The sequence below is a fragment of the Humulus lupulus genome, chromosome X (assembly GCF_963169125.1).
Source record: "Humulus lupulus chromosome X, drHumLupu1.1, whole genome shotgun sequence".
In the NCBI taxonomy this organism is placed as follows: Eukaryota; Viridiplantae; Streptophyta; class Magnoliopsida; order Rosales; family Cannabaceae; genus Humulus; species Humulus lupulus.
Window position 1 is genome coordinate 14,802,481 of NC_084802.1, and position 23,276 is coordinate 14,825,756.

Genomic DNA, 23,276 nt, shown 5'->3' on the forward strand with positions numbered 1-23,276 from the left:
TTAATTTAATTTTTACAAAGAAGAAAATATTATAATTTAAATTATATTTTTTCAAATTTTAAAATTCAATTAAAAAAATTATTCAGATATCAAGTAGTAATTACATTTGAAATCTCCTTGTCATTTTTAGCAAGTAGGATAGTAACTAATAGTAAAATAAATATTATGTGATAATTAACATTGTTTTCGACACTATAAATTATTCAGAATTTTCTGAAAATTTGCAGGAAGTTCTAAATAACTACAATGTACACGATAAAAAAAATTGTGCCAAAAATCATAAAAGTACTGAAAACAAGAGGGGGTATATTGATACACCAAAAAATACGGGGTGCATTGTAGAATTTCCATATAGCATATATAGTACAAGAAAATTTTTCGGTGCAACCCCTAAGATGCATCCTTTTGTTTTAATACTTAGAAAAATTTTAACCTGAAATTTTTTACATGACAATGTACATTTTAGTTATAGGGGATCTCCCACAAATTTTCAGGAAATTTCAGATTATTTAGGGTGTCGAAATTAAAATTCAAACATCCCGTTGCACACGTGCGCGTGTAACAAACTGTTAAATTATAATTTTGATAGCCTAAATAATCCAAAATTTATTGAAAATTTTTCAAAGATCCCATATAATTAAAATTTTCCAAAAATTTGGATTGTCATATAAAAAAAATTGGACTAAAATTTCTCTAAGTTCCAAAAATAGAAGCCCTATCGGCAGGTCCATTTTTAGGGTTGCTGAAAATTTTCCAACAGTATATATTTAGGAGTTCATCTACGGTGCACCCCTCTTTTGTTTTTTGTATTTGGATAATTTTTGGCACAATATTTTTTTTTGATAGTGTACACTGTAGTTATTTAAAGCTTCATGCAAAATTTTAGGAAATTCATAAGAAGTTACAATGCTTAAAGTAGAGTTTAAACCTCCTGCTTTTTACGTTCATTAAAAATAACAGTCACTTGTGTAACAAACTATTTGAACTTTATTTTTAGTTTTGTAAATTATTAAGAATTTTCTGAAAATTTACAAGAGACTTTAAATAACTACAATATACGCAATCATAAAAAAAATAATAGTTTGTACAACCAAAATATGCACTAAAATATTACACACAAAGATGTGACACTATTTTTTAAAATAGTAAGCATTAATTTTGATAAATGTGAATGATTAGCTAAACTACCACACAACTACAACTTTGTATATATATATAATTTTTTATGTGTAAATTATAAGTGCACATATTATTACTCAAAAAAAAAATTACTAACAAAAATAGGTGGGTCCAAAAATAGGGGTTGATGTAGAATTTCACTATATTTAGTTTGGAAAATTGTGAGAATTAAATTAACATAATTTTTTGCCTAAGAAAAAAAAAAAAACTATTTTACACTTTTTTTCCTTCTTATTTCTCTCCTCCTCGTCCCCTAATTCTCTTCTCTTTTACACTCTATCGCAGCCGTCGGCAGTAGTATTCAGCCAACCACAGCCTCACACTCACAGCGGCACCGGAAAACGACGACCGGACACCCACTCTGCTTGTGAGCAAAACGATAAGTCGTTCTCTGTTTTTCTGTTTTCGAGATTATTTATATAAAGTTTCCCCTTTCCATTCCAGGGTTCTTCCTTGAAACTACTAGAAAACAAATTGGATTTGGATTTGGATTTGGATTTGGGTTTGGGTTTCGATTCGTTGGGAGCTCGGCAAGGTACTACTACAACTCTCTCTCTCTCTCTATATATATATATCTGTTTTCTCTCTCTCTCCTGTACTCATCTTTACTAGGTTTTTTCTCTCTCTAGAATATATCAACCTTCGCACCAAGGGTTTTTGATTTTACTTATTTCTCGAATCTTGTTATTTTGGTTTTGATTCTGGTTTCTGATTTTGAAATTAGGGTTTCTTAATCTTAATTCGTTGAAATCTCGATGGGTCGAAAGAAGACCAATGCTCGGGACGATGAGAACCCTGCACAAGGGGGTGCCAAGTCAAAGAAGAAGGGGTTACTTATTGATGACGATGAGTACGCTATTGGAACTGAGCTATCTGAGGAGTCCCAAGTTCAGGAGGAGAAGGTTGTAATTACTGGGAAGAAGAAGGGCAAGAAGGGTGGCTCTAAGGCTTCTGAGCTCAAAGGCAATGATGAAGAAAAGGCGGTGGAGGAGGTTGAGGATGATAATGATGATGATCATGAAGTTGTCTTTGCTGGTAAGAAGAAGGGCAAGTCGAAAAAGGGTAAAGGGAATAGTATGCTTAGTGGTTCGAGTTTTGGGTTGCTTGAAGATGATGATGATAATCAGGAGGAAACGGTTCAGAGTGATGAGGGGGATGGTGCTCCAGTGGTGAGTCTTTCGGGCAAGAAGAAACCGTCGAAAAAGAGTGGCCATAGTTTGTTTTCTGCCTCAGCTTTTGATGCTATTGATGATGACAATGATGATGATAATGATGGGGAGGTGGTTGATAATTTCATGGATGAGAATAAGTTGGTTGAAGATGATGAGGAGGCCCCAGCTATTGAGTTTATGGGGAAGAAAAAAAAATCATCTAAGGGTGGGAAGAAGGGTGGTAGTTTGTTTAATGCCTCTGGTTTTGATGCTCTTGGAGATGGGGTTGAACCTGAGAATAAAAAGAAAGAGGAGGATGAAAAGAAAGAGGAGGATGACGAGTATGCTCAAGTTACTTTTTCTGGTAAGAAAAAGAAGTCATCAAAGGCAGCTAAGAAAGGTGGTGGTAGTTCATTTAATGCAGTACTACTCGATGAGGGAATTGATGAAGATGTGTCTGTATCTGAATCATCTAGAGTTGGCAACGATGCTTTGGAGGATGAAGATGCTTCGGTCATATCATTTTCGGGTAAGAAGAAATCTTCTAAAAAGAAAGGTAACAGTGTTTTTTCTCAATTGAATGAAGAAGATGTTGGGGATGGGAGTGAAGTTACAGATGCAGCTGAAATTGAACCATTGAGCGTTGGAAATAGTAATAGCGGAGCTGATGGGTCGTCTAAAGTCAGTAAGAATCAGGAAGTAGCAGGAACTTCTAAGAATAAAAAGAAGAAGAAGAAGGGAGGAAGGACTGATCAAGAAGAGGATGATTTGGAGAAAATTCTTGCTGAGCTTGGTGAAGCGCCTCCAGTATCAAAGCCTGCTGCTCCTACACAAGAGGAGAAAGTTCAGGAACCTGAAACAGCTGGTTCTGTTGATGATTTGGGTGAAAAGGAAGGTGAAGAAGAGAATGTAGAGTCTGCTGCGGCAAAGAAAAAGAAAAAGAAGAAGGAAAAAGAAAAGGAAAAGAAGGCAGCAGCGGCAGCAGCTGCGGCGACAGCTGCTTCTGTTGAAACAAAAGTTGAAAAGCAAACTGAAGTGAAGACTGAAGCAACAGAACCCAAAAAGAATGAGTCTAAGGGTAAAGCTGCTGACAAAAAAGTGCCAAAACATGTCAGGGAGATGCAAGAGGCACTTGCCAGGAGAAAAGAGGCGGAAGAGAAGGCAAAGAAGGAAGAAGAGGAGAAGTTAAGGAGGGAAGAAGAGGAAAGGCGGAAGCAAGAAGAACTTGAGAGGCAAGCTGAAGAGGCCAGGCGTCGGAAAAAGGAGAGGGAAAAGGAGAAGTTGCAAAAAAAGAAACTGGAAGGCAAGCTTTTAAGTGGGAAGCAGAAGGAAGAAGCTCGTAGGTTGGAGGCAATGAGAAACCAAATACTTGCTAATGCTGGGATGCCTCTTCCTACCAATGACACCGGTGCACGAGCTAAAAAACCATTGTACCAGAAAAAGAAGTCAAAATCAATACCCCATCAAGTTAATGGTGCAGGTTCTTCTAAGCCAGTTGAAGACACTGAGGAAAGGGAAGCTCTGCAAGAAACTGTTTCTGAGGTCAATTCCGTGGAATCTGAGAAGGTTGAGGAGACAGATGATGTTGATGAGAAGTCCGAAGTGGCTGAGTCTATCCAAGAGAATGGAATTGAAGAAGAAGAAGAAGATGACGACGATGATGAATGGGATGCAAAGAGCTGGGATGAGGCCACTGTCAATATTTCAGTAAGAGCGTTTGCTGATGAGGAGGTTGACGCTGAGACGAAACCTGTTGCTAAAAAAGGAGTGAAAAACACAGGTACACATGATCTTTATTTTAGTTAGGATATTGCTATTCGTTTACCAAGTGATAAATAAAAACACTGGTGATGTTTTGCACTAGTTGTTTTGAAAGAACCTTGCTCGGCTACATACATGTATGATGTATTTAGAAATCTTCATTGATTTCTGTTGACTGTACTGATGGAATCATCTAACACTAGCAGTTTGAGTGTTTGTATCTGAAATTTATTTGTGTTTTACAAGCTGAACTGATAGGTTTGAGCTACTTATGTGGTCTGTTTGACAACTGATCATTTACTGTTTTGGTTTTTCGATATTTGCAGCCTCTTCTGCAGCTGCAAGTACCAAGCCTGCCGATACTGCAAAAAAATCTGTTCAATCTCAGGATGTGGACAATAAGAAAAATCAGGAGCCTGAAGTTACTGACAAAAAGAAGACGAAAAATGCTACAGCGAAAAAAGCAACACAAAATTCAGATGCTACGCCTACGACTGAAAAGGACCTTCGTTCACCCATTTGCTGCATCATGGGACATGTCGATACTGGTAAAACTAAGCTATTGGATTGTATTCGTGGTACTAATGTTCAAGAAGGTGAGGCTGGAGGTATTACTCAACAAATTGGAGCAACATATTTCCCTGCGGTGAACATACGTGAACGGACCAAGGAACTAAAAGCTGATGCTACACTTAAGGTGCCAGGGCTATTGGTTATTGATACTCCTGGTCACGAATCATTCACAAACTTGAGGTCAAGGGGTTCAGGGTTATGTGATATTGCGATTTTGGTTGTGGATATTATGCACGGCTTAGAACCACAAACAATCGAGTCATTGAATCTTCTGAAAATGAGGAATACCGAGTTTATTGTGGCATTGAACAAGGTGCACACTATAGCTGACCAGTACTGGGTGTCTTCCTTCACCATTTGCTTCACATTTGACTCATGTCTTTTTTATTCAATTTTTAAATTTGCAGGTAGACAGACTCTATGGGTGGAAAAGCACCCGCAACGCACCAATTGTAAAGGCAATGAAGCAACAATCTAAGGATGTCCAAAATGAGTTCAACATGAGGCTCACTCAGGTCAGAAGCTTTCCAATTTCTTTTTCTTTTATACGTTGTCTGTTCGATTGTACTAATTTCTTAAATTTGATCGGCTCATCAGATTGTTACCCAGTTCAAGGAACAAGGCTTAAATACTGAGTTATACTACAAAAACAAAGAAATGGGAGAGACATACAGCATTGTACCTACAAGTGCCATTACGTATGATTTACTTACTCTGGGTTCATATTTCAATGTAACTTTTTATTCTCTTTGGACTGTCTGTCTTTGCTTCCTTGTCTGATGTTTTGTGTTTGGGGTAACTATTTCAGTGGTGAAGGCATTCCAGATATGTTGTTACTATTGGTTCAATGGACTCAGAAAACTATGGTTGAAAAGCTTACTTTCAGCAATGAAGTGCAGGTTTGCTTTATTTTCACCATACCATTACTCAACTCTCAGACAGTTAAAACTAGATAAATCTGATTAATCTCGTTCTTTTTGCCAGTGTACTGTATTAGAGGTTAAGGTCATTGAAGGTCATGGGACAACTATTGATGTTGTACTGGTCAACGGAGTGCTTCATGAAGGAGATCAAATTGTTGTTTGTGGCATGCAAGTAAGCATCTTTAATCCTTCTTCCAAATCCAGCCTAGAGTTTGAGTTTGTAGTTTGTATAATTCATTATTTTTTCTTTCGATTCATTATTCATATGAATAGTTATAGAGGTTACATTAAGATTTTCACTAATTATTGTCAATATGTATTCTATTTTGAAGGGACCAATTGTTACTAGCATTCGAGCATTGTTAACACCCCATCCCATGAAAGAGCTCCGTGTCAAGGTAATCTTTTTCCTGAGAAACTAAGATTCTTGGAGAATCTTCCAGAAGAAATTCAATTACTAATTTTATATTATGTCTTTTATAGAAGCCTCACCTAAAGTCTTTATCCACTTGGAAAACTAACTAAAGTAAATCTAATGTGAAGAAACTAAATAGAGAAAAATTGCAAGGAAATTTACATTTGGGCTCTAACATGTGCTGCCAATTTTCCTCCATGATTTACATTTAGGAATTCCTGTTGTCTATACTGATAGAAGCTTTCCATGATTTACTGATTACTCCCAATTAACAAAATTATTATTGTTTAGAGGCTACCAAAGTTGACAAGGTGGAACATGTCATTAAACTTGAATTGCACAATGTCTTGCACAGAGATAATTTTTATGGATTGGGCTGGCGAACTTTAAATCATTAAATATGTTTTTTTTTTACTTTTTTGTGTGGATATTGTGATATTTTTGTGTCCCTTAATCATAGTTCTGAAATATTTTGATTTTGATTTATTGTTTGTTTGATGTTTAGGGAACCTATCTGCATCACAAGGAAATCAAGGCTGCACAGGGTATAAAGATCACAGCACAGGTGATCATTCTAGCTAATCCTCCATGCTTTTTAACCCCTAAGCTCTTTGGAATTGAACTGGTTGCTGATGAGTTCCACGTCTGAATTGAGATTTCTTAATTTTCTAATAAATGTTTTATGCAGGGCCTTGAGCATGCTATTGCTGGTACTGGTCTGTATGTGGTGGGCCCTAATGATGACTTGGAAGATATCAAGGAAACAACTATGGAGGATATGAAGTCTGTCATGAGCAGGATCGACAAGAGTGGTGAAGGAGTTTGTGTGCAAGCATCTACTCTTGGTTCCTTGGAAGCATTGCTGGAGTTTCTTAAAACCCCAGAAGTAAATATTCCTGTTAGTGGTATAAGCATAGGCCCTGTACACAAGAAAGATGTCATGAAGGCCAGTGTGATGCTAGAAAAGAAAAAGGAGTTTGCGACAATTTTAGCTTTTGACGTCAAAGTGACGCCAGAGTCCCGTGAACTTGCCGATGAGTTGGGCGTAAAGATCTTTATTGCTGATATTATTTATCACTTATTTGATCAATTTAAGGCCTATATAGATAATTTGAAGGAGGAAAAGAAGAAGGAAGCAGCCGATGAAGCAGTCTTCCCATGTGTTCTCAAGATTTTACCCAATTGTATTTTCAATAAAAAAGATCCAATTGTCTTGGGAGTTGATATTCTTGAAGGCATTGCAAAGGTACTAATGTTTTATTTTATTTATCCTAATTTCATGTTCACAAATCTTAACAACTCGGTGATAAGGTTGTGGCCTTTTTTTTTGAATTCATGTTTTCTGTCATATGAAAATTGGGCAAATACGAAATTCAAGTAGAAGTTAGTCTGGTTACCTCTTAATTTACCTCTAAAAACGAAGATGGTTGTTTGGAGTGGGTTAAAAAAATTATTCTAATACATGAGCTTGGTGTTTTATGGCGTGTTTATCTTTGACCATACAATGTGATGACTTTCTAGTTGAATTGTGTAGTTGTGTGTAAGCAGATCTTCTGGCATAGGGAAAAGAATTGAGATCTTGTATTGTAATATTTTCAACTTCTATGCTCTGATTTTAATACTTCTAAAAAATGAAGAGTTACAGGACTACACTAATTCTTGGGAAACTCTAAATAGGTTTCTGGCTTTGTAGGATGAACATTTATTACTTGCATTAGTTCTGTGTTAACGTTGCACATTTCTCTGTATAGGTGGGAACTCCAATTTGTATTCCTCAAAAGGATTTCATTGATATTGGTCGCATTGCTTCAATTGAAAATAACCATAAACCTGTTGATACGGCCAAGAAAGGGCAGAAGGTGGCCATTAAGGTAATCTTTAATGTGATGTTTGATGCATGTATTAGTCAAGTTGAATTTGTTGTCTGTTGTGTAGCAATGATAAGTATGGATTTCATGCGTTTTTAACAGTATCAATTAAAGTAAAATATCGGGTTTATGGCTTGGTGCAACTTTCTTGAAAGTTAACTGGACTGGCTAATCTTGATTTCTCTCTTAAAATTAAAAGTGAAATTGAAGTTAATGCTATGAAAAATGATACGCCCAATTTAAATTTTCACATGTATTTGGGATAAATTGCTGTTTAATTTTTGTGCACCATAGATTTGTAATCAATATTTCTGTATGCTTCTTGTTGCGCTTTAGTTTGCCAAGTTTAAATTCTGCTGTAGTTTTCTTTACCCAGATGGTAAGTTGTTTAAGAAAATAATGTTGATTTCTCATTTTAACAAGTGTGAATTAAAATTATTATTTACAGCTCCTTGGTACGTTGGCTTGTACACTTTCATTTCATGATAATATGTAATCTTATAAAGACAATTTTAAGTTCTGAAAATATATTCGCAACCTGAAAATTGAGCTTATAGCTTAGTCTTTACATTCTAATTCTTCGTTTATTTTGAAATATCTAGTGTTTCCATGCACTTCTGCATGGTAGTTAGAGTTGGGTTTATAGCTATTTTTGTACTTGTGCTTTTGCAGATTGTTGGCAGCAATTCTGAGGAGCAGCAGAAGATGTTCGGCAGGCATTTTGAGATTGAAGATGAGCTTGTCAGCCATATTTCAAGAAAGTCCATTGACATCCTAAAAACTAATTATCGAGTAAGTTGAAATGATCAGTGAGAGTTTTCTATTTTCATGGGTAACCTCTTGCTTTGATTTCTAATCATAATACAAATTGTTTAGGAGGATCTCTCACTAGAGGATTGGAAGTTGGTCGTGAAACTGAAGAATCTTTTCAAGATACAATGAGATTATTTTTTATATTAAGCACAGCCACAAAACAATTTTTCGGTCGAAAATACCAGGTGGCCTCACTCTGAAGATGTCTGATACAGAGATTAGTAGAGCAAAATTTTGTCCGGAAAAATGTTTTGATCCATTCAACAGCAGCAGCAGCAAATTGGTCCACTTTTCTTTCAGAGTGTTCAGTGCCAAAGAAGTGATCGAGTTCATTCAAGTGTTGATGGTGGTATACAAAGGTTCCGAGTGTGGAAAGCTGGAAGTGGGTAAGATTTTACCTTAAAGTTGTCATATTTTTGTTCAAAGATGTCAACGTGTTTTGTTTCTTCAAAAATTTAATTCATTGTCAAAATTGTGAGCTGTACCGTAGTAGGAGAAAAGAGCCCCCTAAGTGGCCTTTTTTTTTTCTAAAGTAATTTTCTAAAGTTCTTACATTTTGAAATTTTGATAGTCTGGGTTATTAGTTATTACAAGAACAATATCATCTTAAAATAAATTCTTTTATCACAGCTTATTTCTTTTCAGCCTAAACCAATTGATTATGAGATGAGTTTTTGGTTTTCAACTTTTAGATTTTAGATAATCCATATTGCTCGTAGGTTTGTTTTGGGTCTGTTTATTTATTTATTTTGAACAAGCAAAACGATTAACGCTTGTTCAAATTGTTATAGGATCATCAAATTCAAAGCCATATGAAGGGGTTGCATGGCCGAAATTATTATCTAATATGCAGAGCATTGTAATGACTTTAAATTTCAATTTTGATTCACTTTTTAAAATTTGTGGTTTTAGGCAATATAAGATTACTACGATTTGCATTGAGATTTTGAACGATATACAAGTTGAATAATATTAAAATATTAAACAACAATGTGGTGGTAAATTTGACAATGTATTATTTTATTATTATTTGTAAAATAAATTATAATCAAACTCTATGATCCTTTTATTGATTATGGGTATCCCATAAAAGCACGACACTGCAATTCCCAATGCTCCTTGGCTTGTTTAAGTCTTTCTTTTCTTTCCCTCTGCAAACGTTCTTCCCAGTACTCTGGCAATCTGTAATATTGGGAAACCATATAAAGAAATTCAGTATGGGAACCAATAGCCCTCTTATTATAATCTAAAAAACATGTATTATTTTTTTATCACTATGACACTTTCCTAAGTGCAAAAAAATTTATTGGAATTTGTCAAAAAAAAAAAAAAAATTGGATACTTAGGTAAGGTGTAAATAAATGAAGTGTCATCTTCCTTCTCATTCTTTTTGTTTGCCTTTTCTATTATAAGTGCTTTTTTTTTGTTTGTTGGAAAATGAAATATTTTTTAAAAAAATTATTGGAGTTGTAAACATATACTATTACACTTAATAATCCATAATGATTAGTTACCTGCGGCTCAATAACATGCCCAACTGATCTAAGTGTACAGCACCTTCATTTACCCCAGCCTGGAATTTTGAATTTTAGAGAAATTAAAAAAAGAGTCGATTAATCCTCTTTATAATAATAGAATATTACATCACACATATTAGGACAATAATGGAATCAATCATATAGGGAGGCAAATTTTTTTTATTTGTGTATAGCATAGCTTATATAAATTCTTGTAAACTCATACTTTTCTTTCTTAGCCTTTAACACCTTTGCACACATTTTTTTTAAACCACTCTTTCACTCAATTTCTAGGCTGAGCAACATAATTTCTAAGGTAAGGTAGCATGAGCTTTGGTTGATTTTGATCCAAATAATATTATGAATACTAGTTAGGCTCCTAGTAAACATAAATGGTAACTTAATATTTTATGTGTGTAAATTTTAGAGTATTTTTGACCCCAAATAGGGTATATATTAATAGTTTCTTGTTTCCCTAACACTTACTTGACGACAAATAGGACATTTTGATTTAGGGTCTGCACTTTTGAGTCCATCGACAATGGTCACTGATGCAACCGAACAAGCACACATATAACACAAAATATGGCTGTACGAAAGTGAAATTGGATCGAAAACTGTTTCCTGTTTCATAATACAAGCCATTTTATAATTAATTATTAGTGTTAATCTACTCATCACATAAGAAAATCTTATATTTACATCACCCATGTTTATATTGTTCGTATTGATTCTTAGTATTTTTTTAATATTTATGATTGTGAAATCGAAATAATATATACGTAAGTTGAAATAATATACAGATATGACGGAATTTGCTTCGATAATATAATATAATGATTTAGAATATTCATTACTTAAATACTAAAAATATGTTTTATTATGTAAAATCTATTTAAAATATTGTTCTTAGTATACTCACCAAACAAATTGGACAGGTCAAGTCGAAATTGAGGCTTATGAAGCTGAAAAGAGTGACTAAAAGATAGGGTTTTTCAGCATCCATATGAAATAGGGTTTCGAACAATAATGGTTGTATCAAATTCAATTTGTTTGTACTCAAATTGATATGAAGTGCCATCAGTTCCAAAAGCCAAGGCGATTTCAACATGTCCAAATCCTTGGCTTGACTTTCTACTCTGAACTTTTGCCCTTTTCTACAGCAGTGTACCTGTATTATTATTATTTTTTAAATATATGGTTCAAGTTTGTATATATATATATACATATATAATGAAAGAAAAAAGAATATATATATATATATACGATGATGATGATGACCTTGTCATATTTCTTGAGGATTTTTCGTATAGCAACCGCATTGAGTGTGGCATAGATTATAAGATGGTTCACTTCATTTAATGACAAATTGGCTTGTTGGCTTATTCCAAATTGTAAGTTTTTCTTAATGAAAAAAACATACTTTCGGAATAAGCTTGCTGAATTAGCTAAGTGTGACTTTTTCACCAAATTTTGGGCGCCATTGTTGATGAAATGTACAACCTCAGACATGTCTTTTAGAAGAGAAGGGAAGAAAGTATCCTCACATTCTGTACGTACAACAAACTCATCTTAAGATTATGTACAAATTAATAATGATAATAATAGTACGTGCATGCAGAATTTGTTATTATATATTTGATGTAATTTTGTATATATTATTGAGTAAAATTGTGGTACTGATATTTTATCTATTTTATTTCTTCCTTAATAATATTAAAGTATATTCTCCATGTTATAGATACTACTATAATTATGTAATATATATATATATATATATGATATGTCACAAATTATTGGAATTTAAAATGTTTTATAGGGATATTTTTCGCAAAAAATATTAAATCTTTCATAAAAGTTGTACTTGAGTACCAAATTTTTTTTTTGATGACATTAATACTAAATTTTTGTTAATAGTTGTAGTGAAGTACCAATTTTTTAGTGTAGTAATATTATCAAATCTTTATTAATATTACACTTAAGATATTTTTTTTGAAAATTCCTTATTTAAGATATTATTACTATAAAAAAAATTAAATTGGCATTAATGTGTGCAGTTGTCAGTAAATATTTAATATTATTGTGGTAAAAAAAATTGATTTGGTACTTAAGTACAACTATTAGCAAATATTTGATATTATTGCTATAAAAAAATTGATTTAATACTTAAGTGACTATTATGAAAAATTTAGTATTTTTACGGCAAATACCTATTTATTATATATAATAATGCTCTTTATATGGAAATACACAATGATAAATTCGAGATTAAAATATAGAATAGGATAATTTTTATTTAATTTTTGTTTTTCATAAAGATTATACTAATATATCTCTATATATAAAAAGTGTGTAGATAAGAGAAGCTCTTGGTTTTAACAATTTTTTTTGTTAAGTTTAACAGAATATTATAAATATTTATCATAATATACTTTTAAGACAAATTAAAAAGTTATATTTATTAATTATATTAAGATAAATTCAAATTCAAATTTAAATGTTATAAAATATCATTATTATAACAATATTAATACAAAAATAGATATTTAATAATTATATTAATAGAAATTCAAATGTTATAAAATATTATTATGATAATATCTCTTCTATATAAAAAATGTGTAGATAACGAAAATTCTTAGTTTTAACAGTTTGTTTTGTTAACTTTAACGGAATATTCTAAATATTTAACAAAATACTCATTTAAAACTAACTAAAATAGATATTTATTAATTATATTAATATAAATTCAAATATTATAAAAATATAATTATTATAATAATATTTAATATAACATCACTACATATATAATAATTATATTAATATAAATTCAAATATTATAAAATATCATTATTATAATAATATATAATACACGACTAGATATTTAATAATTATATTAATATAAATTTAAATGTTATAAAATAATATTATGATAATAATATATAATCCTAATTTCTTATTAATTATCTTAATATGAATTCAAATATTATAAAATATAATCATCATAATATATAATATTTAATACAAGACTAATATTTAATACTTATATTAATATAAATTTATATATTATAAAATATCATTGTAATAATAATATATAATACATAATATTAATTTTTATTAAACAAAAATTATTATTTATGTTTAAAAATGTTACATATTAGCTATATATATTTTAAAAAAATTATAAATAATGTTTTGATTTAAAATGCACAATAAAACAAAATGAATTCATGCACAAGTTACTATGTTTATGTTATTCTTTTTTTTTATATAATATTATTTATTTATTTAAAATTCATATGACAATAATACAAATTTAATAAAAATAATTAATAAATTCTATAAATAAAATTAAACAAACGTGCATTGCATGTTGCTTGTATCTATTATAATATATAATCATAATTTTTTACTAATTATATTAATATGAATTCAAATATTGTAAAAATATTATTATTATAATAATATTTAATACAATGCTAGGTATTTAATAATTGTATTAATATAAATTTAAATATTATAATAATATATAATACATAATCTTAATTTTTATTAAAAAATTATATTTAAAAAGAAAACATGTTATTTTTTTTATTTGATCTAACTTATATAAATATATATTCGTATTGAATAAAAATAAATATTGTATATAAATGTTGTGTGTAAATAAATAGTATGACTATGTAATTACATAAGAAATGAGAATAACATTTATCTTCTATTAGTAATAAACAAGCTTATTTTCCAATTATTAATGCGTTTTTGAATAATATTACGAATATTTTGTATCTTAAATATAGTAGTTCGCGATTTAAAATGATATCATAATATATATACTTTAAAAAGAAATCATAAACAATATTTTAGTTTAATTTTTGTTTGATATGTTGATGTTATTCTTTTATATATAATATTGTTTATTTATTTAAAATTTATATGACAATATTATACTAATTTAATAAAAAAAATTAATAAATATAAATAAAATTAAGTAAATATTGCTTGTATCTAGTATATATATACATGTATAATTTTTTCGGACTAATATAAATTTATACATATATATTTTTTTTATAAAAAATACATTGTAAAAAAAAAAGTTAGAAGGGTCATGGCCATTCCAATCCTCCTAGTCCGTCATGGCACATGCAAGAACCTTAACATTATTCGTTATTTTTTTTGTTCATGTATTTAAATTTTTTTGTACGACCTTGTTTATCAAGACGCTAATAATGGGGATGCTTTTTTTTTTTGTTAGTTTTAAATTAAGCTTAAGAAAGTGATGTAGTATCCTTAAAACTTTCAACTGGATATAGTCTCTATTTTTTTTTGAAATAAAGATGGAGTTTTATTAGCAATTGTCCTTCAAGATTACATCAAGAATAACATGAGTTGATAATACGATCAGCAACAAGACAGGAAGCTCTAACAAGAGCATGAGCAACACTGCTCGCAGACCGCTTAACAAATAAAATATTAATCTTCTTAACATCATTCCACAAACTCTTACAATCAGAGAATATACTCCCAAAATAAGAATCCATTGAGGGTGAACTACGAAGAGCTTGAATAACTGTAAGGCAATCAGTCTCGATAATCACCTGATTCCATGTTTTCTTCTTAATCCAGCTTAGTGCTTCCCTCATCCCCATAGCTTCTGCCAGTTCAGGAGACACCACCCCCTGCCTACAACATGTAATAGCCTCCAAAGCATGACCCTGTTCAGTACGAGCAACACATGCAAAGCTGTATTTTGATGACTCAGAGAAGAGAGCGGCATCAACATTGATTTTGACTACACCTTCTGTTGGCCTTCTCCACTTCGCAGCCCCATCCTCACTAGTAAAAAATGCAGCAGTTGGTACCTCAAATTTATTCTGAGCTTTGGTCCACTGATCTAACGTGCTTCTAGCCAAGTTATACACAGTTGCTACCCTAGCAATTTTACCCTTCCACACACTATCATTTCTCACCCTCCATAGTGCCCAACATGTCATGGCTATAAGTTTCCTCTGCTCCCCCTCAAAGGACTGAAATAGCGCCTCCAACCAAGCAGAGAAAGTGCCTTCCACATTGGTGTTAACTCCAATACCTGTACGATGCCAACTAGCCCTAGCAATAGGACACTCCACTAAACAATGATTGATTGATTCCCTGCTAGCCTGACACAAGGGACAGGTGGCATCTATATCCACATGTTTAAGATGCAGCTGAGCTTTAGTGGGTAAACACTCAGAAGACGCTCTCCACAACAAGTCTTTAACCTTTGGAGGTACACGAAGCTTCCAAAGTTTACTCCAAAAACTCGTTTTATCACCCTGAACCCCATCATCCTTATCCAGTTGCAAGTATCGATAAGCACTCTTCACAGAAAAGTGGCATGAGGATTCAAATGCCCAAAACCACGCATCTTCATTACGACTTGAACTTAAGGGGATGCTTAATATGAGCTGAGCATCCCTGTTGTTAAACATATCTCGCACCAAGTCTTCATCCCAAGCAACTCTCCCAGTGATCATCAAAGCAGCAACATTCTGGTCAGATAAAACTGGATGGATAGTACTGACTCTAGGGTTCTCTTCACAAGGTAACCAAGGGTCTTGTGTAATATTAATTTGTGACCCATTCCCAACTCGTCTCCTTGCCCCAGCATGAACAATCTCCTTTGTCTCATATATACTGCGCCATATAAAGCTAGGATTACTTCCCAACTCTGCTGACAAGAAATCCCCTCCCCCAAAATATCTTGCTGTGAAAATCTGGGCCACCAAAGTATTAGGTCGACACAACAGCCGCCAACCTTGTTTACAAAGCAATGCCAGATTGAACTCATGGAGATTTCTAAACCCCATCCCTCCTTTTGACTTATGAATTGACAGCTTATCCCAACTCTGCCAATGTATACCCTTATTGTTCTTTGAGGATGACTTCCACCAATATTTACTCATCATCTGCTCCATTTCTTTACACAAACCCAAAGGAAGCAAAAAGACATTCATAGCATAACTCGGTAGTGATTGAGCCATTGTCTTCAGCAATAACTCCTTACCTGCTTTAGAAAGAAACCTCCCTTCCCAGCTTTGAATCCTTTTTCTCATCTTCTCCTTTTGAAAACCCAGAATAGTGTTCTTATTTCTGCCCAAAATATTAGGAAGCCCCAGATATGTGCATGATCCCCCTGCTTCATTCACCTTCAGCACAGAACAAATATTGGCTCTAACATCAGACTTTGTGTTTGTACTGAAAAAGACCGAGGATTTACTTAAATTCACTTGTTGCCCCGAGGCCAATTGGAAGTAGTTCAGGAGCTCCATCACACTGTTGGCCGAACTCTCCGTCACTTTACAGTACAAATAACTATCATTAGCAAAAAACATGTGAGAAACCTTAGGGGCCCCCCTAGCCACTTTATAGGCTTGTATCTTCCCTCTTCTTTCATAGTCTGAGATTAAAGTTGAGAATCCTTCTGTGCAAATAATAAAAAGATAAGGGGATAAGGGATCACCTTGCCTTAATCCTCTACTTGGTGTTATTGGCCCCAGCTCGTGACACCCTGAGATGATCTTGTACGAAACTGAACTCACACACCGCATCACAATCCTTATCCAATGATCACTAAATCCCATCTTCTTTAGCATTGCATGTAAAAAACCCCATTCGACCCTGTCATATGCCTTACTCATATCAAGTTTGAGTGCCATGAAACCCTCCTTTCTTGTTGTTTTCCTCTTCAGATAGTGCATAATTTCGAACGAGACCATAATATTATCTGTTACAAGCCTACCAGGAATAAAGGCACTTTGTGTCTCAGATATTATATTATAGAGCACCTTTTTCAAACGATTGCCCACAACTTTCGAGACAATTTGTAGACCACATTACATAGAGCAATAGGCCTAAGATCACCCATAGTTTCAGGCTTAGACTTCTTGGGAATAAGAACAATATGAGTATCGTTGAGATGATCTGGGAACTCAGTAAACATGAAAAAGTGTTGAACCAACCGGACCACATCAGGACCCACAATATCCCAAAATTTCTGATAGAAGCCTGGATTAAAACCATCTGGACCAGGTGACTTATCTGGGTGCATTTGAAACAGTGCTTCCTTGGCTTCTCCCTCTTCCACAGGGGCAAGCAGCTCCAAATTAATCTCTTCTGTTATACTCTCTGGGACACACTCAGTAACCCGATCCCAATCAGTAGTTGAGGCTGAGAAGATATTCCTGAAATAATCAACAATAACATTGCCCAAACCATTATCCCAGTCTACCCACATACCATGGTCATTCTTGAGAGAAGTGAGTTGATTAGCTCGCTTTCTGGTACTTGCACACGCGTGAAAGAACTTAGTATTTTGGTCACCTGCTTGTATCCATAACTGCTTTGATCGTTGACGCCAGAATATCTCCTTTTGCGTGAGCACTTCAAATAGACAACTATGAATCTCCTGGTACCGACGAACAGACTCATCATCTCTGCGCCCTTTCAGTTGTCTCAATACTCTGTTACACTGACTTATACGCTCCTTAAAATTACCTGTGATATCCTTGCCCCATTCAGCTAGAGCAGTACTACAACACTTTATTTTGTTTTGGAGAGTATCAGTACTGTAAGCTACCCAGTTGTCTTGTATGATCTGACGACACATGGGTTCTCTAACCCAAGCATTCTCAAATCTGAACCTCTTAACGTAAGGATCCCGCTTTTGATAAGCAAGGTCCAACCAAAGAGGGGAGTGATCAGATGCCGAAATTTCTAGATTAACCAATTTAGCTGCAGAGAAAATTGACCTCCATGATTGAGAAATTAAGGCACGGTCAAGTCTCACCTCGATCCAATTCGGCGTACCTCTACCTCTTTCCCAAGTGTAGGGGTGACCAATCAACTCCATGTCACTCAATCCACAGTCAACAAGTGTATCTTGAAATCCATTGATCAAACCACTAGGATAAGCATGACCCCCTCTCTTTTCCCATTGGTAGAGCACATTATTGAGATCCCCAATTAGACACCAAGGCAACTCTGAAGCACCAGCTAATTGTGTGAGTCTCCTCCAAGTGTTATGGCGCAATCTTCGTTGGGGCTCCCCATAGAAACCAGTTAATCGAAACTCAGGATGATTTTCCAATTTCAACACAATATCAATGTGATTGAAACTATAACTCATCAACCTGCCTTCTTCCTCTTTCCTCCACAGCATTACTAACCCTCCACTATGTCCATGAGCATCCACCACAAAACTACCTTCAAAGCCTAATTTCCACTTAATGACATCTACCTTATCTTTCTTAGTAAAAGTTTCACATAAAAAAACTACATTGGGTCTCTTTTGGAAAATAATTTCCTTTAAGAATTGAAAAGCCCGTGGGTTCCCAAGCCCCCGGCAATTCCAGCTTAATAAACTCATAATTCTTGGCGGGCCCAAGCACTGGTACCCGCCTCCTCCACGTTTTTTTGAAAAATACCAACTTCTGAATTTTGGCCTCCATCCTCACTAATTGGGTCTAAAACCGCCTCCTTAGTTTGAGTTTGGAGCTTAGCTCGAATTTCCAGCCCAGCCCGAGCCCTTTCCCCAACTTCTTCATCTCGGCCCAGCTCCATAGCTTCAGTTCGGCCCACACGCAATCCATGTTCTAGGCCCAAATTCACCCTACGCCGTTTAGGGTCTAAAAACAGGAAACCCTCATTTTGGTAGCCAATACCCTCTTCATTAACATCTGTGATTTGGTCAACAATTACCCCATTTATTCCTCCTTCAACTCTACATCCCGAATCTTTCTCAATCCCCCGAATCCCACCATTAACTTCCCCTCTGTCTCTGTAAATCAAATCGGTATCTACCCCACGCATCCTTCCTGGAGTTACTCCTTCGTTTCCATAATTAACTCCCCTCATTCCCGCCTCTCGCATCTGGGTATCCCTGATTATGCGTTCATTAACGCCGCCTGCATTAGTGGTCACCGCCGAAGAGCTTCCTTCATGATTCCCGGTGAAAGGTCGAGCCATGTTGTCACAAAGCCACCGAGCCCCAATCTGCTTGCCTTGTCGTCGGTCAGGAGCACGCATGAACAAGCCATATGGTCGGACTATGTTCTCTGGCTCTTCTTCAAAAAGTTTGATACAGAACTTCTCAGAGTGCCCAAGAACACCACAAATGAAACAGAAGGTTGGTAATCTCTCATATTTAAACTCAGCCCAGAAAAAGTCCCTCTTAGAGTACTGTATTTTCATTCTTCTCTTCAATGGTTGTTCAATATTTATCCTGACCCGAACCCTCAGAAACTCTCTCCAAATGCCAGCATAATTTTTCGGACAAGATGAAATGAACATACCAATGAAACCTCCACAAGCCTTTAGAACCCGATCAGACATGAAACCCACCTTCAGATTATATACTTGAACCCAGATTTCCATTGTGTTTAGTGGAACCAATCTAGGTTTTTCTCCAAGTTTTAAGTCTTTCCAGAATAACAGGGGTCCGATTGAAGGTCCAAGGAGTCCCCTCCATTACCCTGTTAATGTAAATTGCATGAAAGAATTGGAATAAGAACCTGTTTGTCTCTAGCTGTTTCACAAACATCCCTTTCACAGGCCTCCACAATGAAGCCAAAACATTCCGGAGTGTATCGAAATCGGCCACTCTATCCCCCAGTAGTTTCCCCACTAAGCACCATCTCGCATCAATGCCTTCCTCTTCCTCAACATCTGGAGTCTCCTCAAAGAACAGCCCCTGTTCCTCCTCTTCTGCTATCTGAAAGCCGTCCCAGCTTGCCTCCAAATCATCCACCACATTGCTTGAAGAAGCCATAAGAAACCCTTTGATCACACTAACAGGAATCGAAACAAACGAACCAATCGAGCATTCAACTTTTACAACATGTCAAAAGACAAGACCTCATAAAATTCAATGATTGTATTTCATTTTTACTGGATATAAGAAAAAAAAACTTTATTTGCTTTGACTGTGTTTCCAAACGACCGAGCCTTTAGATATTTCCTTATAATTTTTAACGTAAATTAATCCACTGATATTATTACATACATTCTTAAAGTAAATTCAATCAATATCTACAAGCAAAGAAGTAATTAATATACATAAAATTTTGACTTTTGAGGATTAAAAGTGGAATAAAATCACCAGTGTAAGAGAAAATGACACCATTATTTTTTTAGGGATTAAGTAGAGCAAAATATCATCTAGTAACTGTAAATATATAAATGTAAATATATGTTGTTTTAGGGGTTAATAATTTCAGACCTGAACAGTGGTGGAGGGCACCATTATTTTTTTTGGTTGGAGGTTATGGAGTGGTCATGGCCCTTATTATGATTTTTAATCTGATCACAGGTCTTGAAAATTTTCTTGAGCTTCTTCAGATGAACAACAGGAAGTTGTTTGTTGTGCTCCCCTTTCAAGATTTCCATGTAGTTCTTGGTGAATTTCATTTTCTAGCTCTTCTTAATTTCTTTCCTTAATCATCATGGTTGAATATGAAGAGACCCTCATATATATATATAATCACATATTTGGATACAAATGTTGATATTTTAACTCATGTCAACCCCAAGAATGATGATACTACTAACTTAATTATATATATAAATATATATATATATATATGTATATATTTACTCTCGTCCTTATCAGTGAGCTTATATTATAATTTAGATATGTTTTAATCTTGATTAAGGAAAAAAAATCAGGGTTTCATTGTGTTTAGGAGAAATTTTATATAGGGACAACGAGCAAAATAGTTCATAAAACTTTAATTATTTAGATAAATTTCTCAGTTTAAAAAAAATTAATAAACGGTTCAATACAACAGATTAGTATAGTAAAATTCTACATTTACCTTTACTACATTTAATCTCCTAGCTTTATGTAAATATAATATTCATTTGGGGCTTGATGCAAAATGATAATTTAAGTAATCAATAATATAAAAAATTATTTCTATACAATTTTAAAAGTAAGAACATTAATTTCCTCGTAGTATTATTTTGAATCATTTACTGTAATTTCTCTTTTTATATATATTTTTTATCTATATTAAATAAGATGCAACGTTATCGAGAAAAAAAAAAAGAAGAAGACGCAAACTTAACTCGTTATTTATACACATCAAATATTACGTTGACATAATAAGTCACAAAAGCAACACGAGTAAAAACCATGTTGACACAAGGCAAACACATTTATTTATTTTTTAATATATATTGGCATGCAATAGTATTTGAAAAATATGTTTCTTTATTAATATATATATCTTTTGGAGAAAGTCTCTTTATTACGTAGGTTTTTTTAAAGGAAATCAGTATTAAGTAGTTAATAAAAAACTCTTTCATTCTTTTGGACTTTTTATTTTAATATTTTCAAATAAAATAGATAGACCGGTTCCTCTCTCCAAAAAATCGTACGTGGACCTATGACATTTTATAAGTTGTAAAGTTGAGAATTACCCATTTTTAGGAGTAGTTAACTAAAATTAGACACTAAATATATTTAGTTGAACTTTACCCATTATTATCATGAGATTTCCCAAATTACCCTTATTTGAGTACATGATTCTAAGTGTTGTTGTAATGTGTATTATATGTGCCATATTATAGTTAAATTAGAAATACATTCTAATTGTAGTGTGTTTAAGGAGAAAAAAAAACATGTAATTGAAGGGGTATAATGGGTATATTAATTTAAAATTTGAGTACTAAAATAAGAGTTAAAAATAGTGGGTAAAAATTAAAATGGATCATTTAAAATGGGTATAGGATCTAATGGTACATAATAATAATAATAATAATAATAATAATAATAATAATAATAATAATAATAATAATAGGCTGATTCTTTAGTCCCACAACACTCAGTCCAACATGCGAGGTCCATTAAATTTTCCAAGTATTAAGCTGTCAGCAACTTTGGTGTTTTTATTTTTTTTTATAGTTTTAACCTCTTGAACTGATTATATAAGATCGACAAGCACTTTAATTCTAAAGTTAAGAGCCAGAGATTTGAAATCGGCGATCTAGTCCTTAGAAGAGTCTTCCCAGCAACTCAAGATCCAGGAGTGGGGGTTCTGGGACCAAACTGGGAAGGGCCCTATGAAATCCAAAACGAAATATGTCTGGGAACGTATCGCTTAAGGCGATTAGACGGAACGAAGGTCCCAAAGGCCTGGAACGTAGAACACCTCTGCCAGTACTTTCAGTAGTTGGGAGGATCTGTTTCCGTTTTCCTTCCTAATTTTTTTTTTACAATGTAAGCCCCAGGGCAATTTCTTGTTTAATGAAAAAATGGTGTATACAAAACATTATAAGAAATATTGTAAGAAAAAGTTCAGGTTCGTCTTCATTTTTTACACAAACAAATGACTTAAGACTACACTCTTCGATCACTTGGGAGGTATAATCTTCTATATAGGTAAGTCCAGGAATAAAGACAAAACAAGATGCAAAGCTCAAAGCTTAGTCTTGATCTGGACTCGTATAGACTAGGGGTGCAAAACCAACTCCCGAAAAAATAGGACACAAGGCTCAAAGCCCAGTCTTAACCTGGACATACATGGTTTGGGGGGTTCAAAACCTAATAGGCGCTAGGGTGTAAGGCTCAAAGCCCAGTCCTAAGTCGGACCTATATGGTCCGGGGGGTTCAAAACCCAGTAGGGCGCAAGGCTCAAAGCCCAGTCCTAATCGTACATACATGGTCCGGGGGGTTCAAAACCCAATAGGGCGCAAGGCTCAAAGATCAGTCCTAACCCAGACATACATGGTTCGTGGGGTTCAAAACCCAACAGGGCGCAAGTCTCAAAGCCCAGTCCTAAGCCAGACCTATATGGTCTGGGGAGTTTAAAACCCAATAGCACACAAGGCTCAAAGCCCAGTCCTAACCCGGACATACATGGTCCAGGGGATTCAAAACACAACTCCTAAAAATTGGTTGACCTAACATGGTCTAAAATAACTAAATCTCTATTCATGTTTTCTTTATAATGGCCCAATACCATTGGAATGTGAATCTTAGGTTTAAGTTTTTTAAAGTCAGTCTTATAAACGACCCATGTCTTTGGAACCTG

General features: G+C 34.0%; 3 protein-coding genes across 3 annotated transcripts; 2 read left to right on the forward strand and 1 right to left on the reverse strand.

The window, feature by feature from the left end:
- The first annotated feature begins 1,385 nt into the window (after nucleotides 1–1,385).
- On the forward strand, nucleotides 1,386–9,312 carry LOC133807150 (eukaryotic translation initiation factor 5B). The gene is made up of 14 exons (XM_062245316.1): nucleotides 1,386–1,546; nucleotides 1,624–1,714; nucleotides 1,904–4,110; nucleotides 4,418–4,977; nucleotides 5,072–5,179; nucleotides 5,262–5,362; nucleotides 5,473–5,563; nucleotides 5,649–5,759; nucleotides 5,920–5,985; nucleotides 6,508–6,567; nucleotides 6,691–7,248; nucleotides 7,754–7,873; nucleotides 8,543–8,662; nucleotides 8,747–9,312. Exons 3-14 carry the CDS (start codon nucleotides 1,935–1,937, stop codon nucleotides 8,810–8,812), a joined length of 4,137 nt encoding a protein of 1,378 aa, XP_062101300.1. The 5' UTR covers nucleotides 1,386–1,546; nucleotides 1,624–1,714; nucleotides 1,904–1,934; the 3' UTR covers nucleotides 8,813–9,312.
- LOC133807151 (uncharacterized) lies at nucleotides 8,867–9,747 on the forward strand. The gene is made up of 2 exons (XM_062245317.1): nucleotides 8,867–9,069; nucleotides 9,475–9,747. Exons 1-2 carry the CDS (start codon nucleotides 8,886–8,888, stop codon nucleotides 9,651–9,653), a joined length of 363 nt encoding a protein of 120 aa, XP_062101301.1. The 5' UTR covers nucleotides 8,867–8,885; the 3' UTR covers nucleotides 9,654–9,747.
- Nucleotides 9,748–17,035: 7,288 nt separating this feature from the next.
- LOC133805549 (uncharacterized) lies at nucleotides 17,036–19,617 on the reverse strand. Its single transcript, XM_062243731.1, has 2 exons — nucleotides 18,669–19,617; nucleotides 17,036–18,486 (listed from the first exon to the last, which is right to left on the reverse strand). The coding sequence occupies exons 1-2, from the start codon at nucleotides 19,615–19,617 to the stop codon at nucleotides 17,036–17,038; spliced, it is 2,400 nt and encodes a 799-aa protein (XP_062099715.1).
- Between the last annotated feature and the right edge of the window lie 3,659 nt (nucleotides 19,618–23,276).